At 33.6% G+C, this 7,306-nt stretch overlaps 1 protein-coding gene across 2 annotated transcripts in view; it reads right to left on the bottom strand.

The window, feature by feature from the left end:
* The window catches only part of LOC111712591 (uncharacterized), a 39,929-nt gene extending 37,778 nt beyond the window's left edge, over positions 1–2,151 (bottom strand). Inside the window, exon 1 of one of the 2 annotated variants that reach the window (XM_023487245.1) lies at positions 1,800–2,151. In XM_023487245.1, the coding sequence (XP_023343013.1) occupies positions 1,800–1,835 (36 nt within the window). In that variant the 5' untranslated portion in view covers positions 1,836–2,151. The remainder of the gene's footprint in view (positions 1–1,799) is intronic. The other variant, XM_023487246.1, reaches the window with a different exon arrangement.
* Between the last annotated feature and the right edge of the window lie 5,155 nt (positions 2,152–7,306).

The following is a 7,306-nucleotide window of genomic DNA, read 5'->3' as shown; positions in this document are numbered from 1 at the left end:
GGGGGGTGATGGAACGTGGGGGAGGGAAAACCCGACATAAAATATTGAAACCCATTTCCGGTCAGATCCATCTATAAAGGAACAGTTTACAATTTGTATTTTTTTCAGAATGAATCGGAAAAAGATTAAAAAAGGTTCTTGCCACAAATTCAAATTCAAATTCTGGCAAATGTTCTCTTTAAGTAACCTGCCACAACATAGAAAAATTATATTTAAACCCTGATATTAGTCATAAAATTCTTTTTATTATTCTTTCTTTTTTATCTATCCATGAAGAAGGTTGGGATAAGTTAGAAAATGGCTTAATTTAGACTTGAAATGGGCATTACAAGGTGAAAAGACTTGAATAGGTTAAAAAAGACTTGGGAGTAAAGTCAGGTTGGGAAAAAAATTTAAAATTTCCAATAGGTTGTGGTAATATTATTATTTGTTCTCGTAATTTTGATCTGGATTAAAAAGAACTTATTGGACAAGGTTTAATTTGGTCTGATTGTACCGGTTTTAGTCAGGTGTGATTATTTCATTAGGTTTGATTAAGTTTGATTATGTTAGATTATGTTAGATTAAGTTTGATTATGTTAGATTAGGTTTGATTATTTTAGATTAGGTTTGATTATGTTTGATTAAGTTTCGTCTGGTTTGGTCTGGTTTGGTCTGGTTTGCTCGGGTTTTGTTAGGTTTGGTTAGGTTAGATTAGGTTTGGTCGGATTTGGTTCAGTTTTATCAAAATTGTTTGGTTGGTTAGGTTCAGTTAAATTTGGTTTGGGTTAGTTAGGTTAGATTTGATTTGCAGGCCTGCTCTTTAGAGTTTTATATATCTCTGATCCTTCCTGATCACGGTTTCAAGTTCAGGAAACTTGGTTCCACCGTATCTTGGTATATTTATACACGGAGCAATTCCAGCTTATATATATTGGTACACGGAGTCGCAATAAAACCATGATCAAACTACACGAAGATATGAAAAATTGAATCCGGAAGAGATATATTATTCTACGTGAACCACCAGCTTGTGAACTGCATTCGTTTCAAATCCTTTGTTGAACCCAGAATTAGTCAAATTATTTTAAAAGCTTAAAAATGCATCGCAAAGAATTTACTTGTGCAAGATGTTAAAGTTCGATGATTTTTAAAAGTAAAATAGTCAGTAAAGTAAAAGACTGAATATTGTATAGTCAGAAAATGAAAATCCGCAAATTATTTATGAAAACTTCTCAGAGCGGGATGTTGTTTGCTTAATCATAAGGACAGCAGTGAGTAGTAGAAAACATTGATAAGATGTAATTCAATTTATATATAAATTTGGCTTGTCTGGGTGTTTTCTTTTTGTATCCAATAAACGTCAAAACGGCTGAACCGATCGGGCCCAAATTTTTTGTGGGACATCACGTGACCACAGGGAAGGTTTATAAATGATAAAAATTAAAAAATGTATTTTAAAGGTTTTTAATTTTGTGAAAAAATTTAAATTCTTGAAAAACCGCGAATTTTTTTTTAAAAATCCGCATAATTTTTTCTTCTTTGTTCTAAAATGTAAACAAAAAGAACATGTTCCTAATTTAAATAGAAGATGGGCGCAAAGCGCCCTAAAAGCCTAGTATGTATAAATGTCGATAAGAAAAATGACTCATTATTAAATGACTTAATTAAAGTATAAGTGTTTTGTTTTCAGTATCAGTTTTCGTGTTAGAAACAGGTATTTTTTATCTTTATTAATAAAAATGTTATCAAAAATGTGAATAATGATTAAATCTTAAACCACTTATTGATATAAAAAATACTTGAAAATGTATTCCTACCTGTGTCAAAACTAGAAAAATGTTGCCTCTTTGCATCTTGAACTTAGATAGATTTTAATCACTGAATATTCACAACTTTATCTTTATTCAGATAAACAATACGATGCCATTCTTCCGCTCGTTAAACTCTCTCAGTAATTTTCTTGTTTATCCAGCCAAGCTTGATACAGGAATTATGTTGTCTCTAATATATATAACTACAGTTTCAAACTGTCCACAAATATCACCATCATTTATTTTATTTCTATAATTAGAGTAGAATTATCGAAGCGTAGTTCAGGGTTCAGGGTTCTGTATCCTCTCTGCTCCGGGTACTTACTAGAACTGACGGACGGATCATCTCCGCGGTCTATTCTCGGATACTACAGGGGGTAGGAGCTGGAACATTCAAGGCAGAAGGAAAACTGCAAGGACAGGGCCTACACCAGGCCTTTTCAGGGTTCTATACAGGCCTTTTTCAGGGTTCTTAACAGTCCTTTTTCAAGGTTCTATACAGTTTTTTTTCAGGGTTCTATACAGGCCTTTTTCAGGGTTCTATACAGGCCTTTTTCAGGGTTCTATACAGGCCTTTTTCAGGGTTCTTTATAGTCCTTTTTCAGGGTTCTATACAGGCCTTTTTCAGGGTTCTTTACAGTCCTTTTCATGGTTCTTTACAGTCCTTTTTCAGGGTTCTATACAGGCCTTTTTCAGGAATTTTTACAGACCCTTTTCAGGCTTCTTTACAGACCTTATCAGAGTTCTTTACAGACCTTATCAGAGTTCTTTAAGGTCTTTTTCAGGGTTCTTTACAGGCCTTTTCAGGATTCTTTACAAGCCTTTTCAGGGTTCTTTACAGGCCTTTTTTAGGGTTCTTTACAGGCTTTTTCAGGATTCTTTACAGACCTTTTCAGGGTTCTTTACAGGCCTTTTTCAAGGTTCTTTACATACCTTTTAGGGTTCTTTGCAGTCCTTTTTCAGGGTTCTTTACAGGCCTTTTCAGGGTTCTTTACAGTCCTTTATCAGGGTTCTTCACAGGGTTTTTTAGGGGTTTTACAGACCTTTTCAGAGTTCTTTACAGGCCTTTTCAGAGTTCTTTACAGGCCTTTTCAGGGTTCTTTACAGTCCTTTATCAGGGTTCTTTACAGGGTTTTTCAGGGGTTTTACAGGCCTTTTTCAGGGTCCTTTACAGACATTTTAAAGATTCTTTACAGGCCCTTTTCAGGTTTCTTTACAGGTCTTTTTTGGGTTCTCTACAGCCCATTTCATGGTTTTACAAAAACAATTTCAGGGATCTTTAAAGGCCTTTTTCAGTTACTTTACGGACTTTTTCCATCTTTACAGACATTATCAGGGTTCTTTGCAGGATTTTTTTCAGGGTTCTTTACAGGACTTTTTCAGGGTTCTTTATAGGTATTTTAAGGGTTCTTTTCAGGTCTTTTCAGGATTCTTAACAGGCCTTTTCAGAGTTCTTTACAGTCCTTTTTCGAGGTTCTTTTTATGCCATTTTTATGGTTCTTCACATGCCTTTTTCATGGTTCTTTAAAGGCTATTTTCATGGTTCTTTACACGCCTTATTCAGCTATAAGGGTTCTTTACAGGCCTTAGGGTTCTTTACATGCCTTTTCATGGTTCTTTACAGGCCGTTTTTAGGTTTTTTTTACAGGTACTAATCAGGGTTCTTTACAGGCCTTTTCAGTGTTCTTTACACGCATTGTTCAGGTTCTTTACAGCTATGGTTCTTTACACGTCTTATTCAGCTAGTGTTCTTTTTAATACAGGCCGTTTTGTAATCTTTATGGGTTTTTTTATGGTCTTTATAGCAAACTCTTTTAGGATCCGATCTATTCCAAGTAATAGACGTTTTTCTATTTTTTCAACACCATTTTTAAGTTATTGAAACTGTCATATTTGTCCTTTATTAGGGAATCAGGCCCTTTTAAGGAACTAATTCAGCTGGTTTTACAATGGTTTTACAATGGTTTTACAATGGTTTTACAATGGTTTTACATATTAATTTTTCTTTTCAGTTTGGGTCAAAATTTTCTGTTTGGTGTTAAGAAGCGTTATGAATTTCCGAGAGTTGAATAATCTGGCAACCTGCAACACAGGCCTTTCAGGCCTTAACATCCGGGGACTGCCTTAATCATGTGTAAACTATATTTTCTATTCCACTTGAAATAATTTCACACTTGAAAGAATAAATGTAAAATTTCTTAACAATATTTTCGCCATCGTATACAATTCAACATCCTTTCTATTTTCCAAAGATATTTTTCGAATCATTCTATTTTATAAAGATTCCCATTTTCACTATAGATTTGAGAAACATTTTGTTAACACCCTGTGGGAGTACAGTGAGAACCAGAAAACTGTGCTATAGGAAGACGGCAATAAAGGAATATTAAAGAATATTTGATGTTGTCACAACGAAGATAGTTTTTTACTAAACTATACTACAGTAGTATGTGTTTTCCAACGGACCAATTGTTGTGGCTCATGTTCATCAAACTATTTCAGATCAAGGATTTTAGTTTAGGAAGCTTCGTGCTCTTTTTCCATTAACAATTATAGCTTTGAAATATGAAAATCGACATTTTTAATTCTCAAATTTTTACGGATTTTTCTATTTCAATTGCATTCAAGTGCATTTTCAAAACTATTAAAGGATTTGAGTTTTTGCCACAAACTCTGATTTTCCAATTCTTAAAGCTTTGCAACCCGTTTTCCAAGACCTTTGATATTTCAAACTATTAATTCTGATAGATAAAATAGTCTAAGTTTGAAATATCAAAGGTTTACACCATAAGGTTGCAAAGATATAGAGGTAAGAAAATGCGAGTTTGTGGCAAAAACTCAATTCCTTTCCACATTTTTCAACTTCGGCCAGCCTTAAACCTTCCCTTGTGTCAAATTAGTTGCCTCAAAAATGTTGGGCCGTTCAGCCGTTTTTACGTTTATTGGTCACAAACAAACAGACAGACAAGCAAGATTTTCTGGATCTTACTGTATTAAGTTCTAGGAACAGACACAGTATTTTTTTTTAACTGCATCATTACCAGCCGATCTGTATTTATTTGTAAACCTTACTATTTCTGAGACACCCTGTATTTTGTTTTCTATCTTTCCATTTAGATTTAAAAAGATATTTCGACTGGAATCTTAGATCAACACTTTCTAGGCCATAGAGGATGAAATATTCGGAGTATGTAAGAAATGTCGTCTTCTTAGGGACAATGCAATATTTACATGATAACCTCTATCATATTTCTGCGGGATCCGCAGTGCCATGATACAGAAAGTTTTATTTAAATCGCGATTTCCATAAAATAATTATAAATCCATGTCTAAAATACACAGGTAGAGGGGTGGGGGGGAGGGGGTTCTTGCAGTATGTAAACATGGACTAACAAGAAAATGCAGATTCTGTGATTTAAATCATCTCTGGTCGCTCAAATCACAAAACAGAGATTTACATATTCTGTCAATTTTTGACGAAGCAGATTAACAGTCCTTTTTCAAGGTTCTATACAGTTTTTTTTCAGGGTTCTATACAGGCCTTTTTCAGGGTTCTATACAGGCCTTTTTCAGGAATTTTTACAGACCCTTTTCAGGCTTCTTGGGGTATCGTGGTTGACAACATATTTGAAAATACCATGTGATAGCTATGTTTTAGTTTTAAAAGGTCATTAAATAAAATTTTTAAACCAGTAATAACAATTTGTCCCTTTTATTGTATTTTAATAGAGAAAGGAGATTAATATTAAAAAAGGGGAACAATACTTTGATAGAAAAATACTGGTAGGATTCACAATTTTTATCATTTTGTAATGAAAAATCTTGATGATTGTGTGGACCCTCTGTGCAGGGGCGTATTCAGGAATTTGTCCAGTAGGGGGGTCTTAATCTTTTTCTTTCCAGGGGGGGCTCAGCACCCGTTGGTGCCTGAAAAACCCCTGAAATCAATAGATTTCACTGGTCCTATGGGGGCTTAGCCCCCATAGCCCCCCTAAAATACGCCTCTGCCAAGTTGTGTGGACCCTGTGTGTGGGTTTATAAATACAAATGAACAGTTTCTGTAAATATTAACTTTTAATGTAAAGGGAATTTTCTACATATATTTTACTGATTCGAGTTTAATCCTATCAGTCCGGGTTTTATGAGTGAAAATGTGATATACATGAAAATGTTAAAAATAAGATAAGACGTAATCGTCCATTTTTTAAGATAAAAACACACATATATATATGTGGGCACACCTTTAATTTAAAGAGTAATGATCTATTTAAAACATAACAATACCCACTACATGTGAATATTAACTAAAATGTAATTTTAAAAAATTATTATAAATGCAGAGAATTTATTAATTAGTGAATAGACAATTTGAATCGAGAAATCGGGTTTGAAGGGTTAAACAAGAGCTATTAACCTTCACTTAACAAGTTTTAAATATTTACTTAATTTTCTTTAAACACTTTCAGATTTCTTAATCATTGTCACACACTAAACTAGAGTTTATTCATTTTTACTCTTTACGTCCACACAGAAAAATGGCGCTATATGAATTCATATTCATTTTGAGATATAAATAATTTTAATCCACTTATTTAGTAATCCGGGCCAGAAACTTTTAGATGTACAGATTTAATTTTTAAACCTTCTCTTATTGGTCTTAACTAAAAGATTGAGCCAATGAGAGGCTTGAAGCCTTCAACCAATGAGATATTGTATTAAACTATGATCAGCTCGGAGAAAATATATGATGATATATTTCAATGTTCATTTCTCTAATAAGTTAAACTTTTAGATTAAAATTCGTTCACAATAACCCTGAGACAGCATCCCATAGGAGTTTGGCGCAATCGGTATAGAATTACAAGACAGAGAGAGTCTGTTCTACGCCGACTGCTCGAAACTCCTCTTGGCTTCTGCCTCAGGGTTATTGTGAACGAGATTCATCCAAATCTTAAGAAGACGACATGCAGTGTCCTTTCTGTTATTTTAATTAATCTATAAGAACACTAGTTAAACTCTAATCAAGCTTTGTTGATAAACGCGTATTCAAAAGTTATAAATTACAACAGTGATAACTAGGAAAGTAGGAAAGTAACAAAAGTAGAAGTTTCAAACAAAGCTAAGACAGTTAAAGAAACTGAGATATGATTTTCTAATCTTTATACCTTCGCAACCCAATGTCGTGGGCCTCTGATATTTCAAACTATGAATTCTGTTAGATCTAATAATCTTAGTGGGAAAATATCTAAGGTTTACGCCATCAGGTTTCAAAGATATAAGGATAAATTCAGTTACTTATCTGTAAATTCACAAGTCTTATAAAAAATGTGTCATACTTATTTTTGTTTCTTTCACTTATCTATGGTTAGGGCTGTTAAAAACCCCACACAACCCTGGGAAAATCCGCAAACAATATTTAACAAATTTGCAAATTTACACCTCATCTCTAAATAAATAAACACATAGACATCCTTCTTTCTTATTGACAGTTATTTACAGATCACTTCAAAACA

The sequence above is a fragment of the Eurytemora carolleeae genome, unplaced genomic scaffold (genome assembly GCF_000591075.1).
Source record: "Eurytemora carolleeae unplaced genomic scaffold, Eaff_2.0 scaffold1294, whole genome shotgun sequence".
Lineage (NCBI taxonomy): Eukaryota > Metazoa > Arthropoda > Copepoda > Calanoida > Temoridae > Eurytemora > Eurytemora carolleeae.
This window is presented reverse-complemented; position numbering and strand designations above follow the sequence as displayed.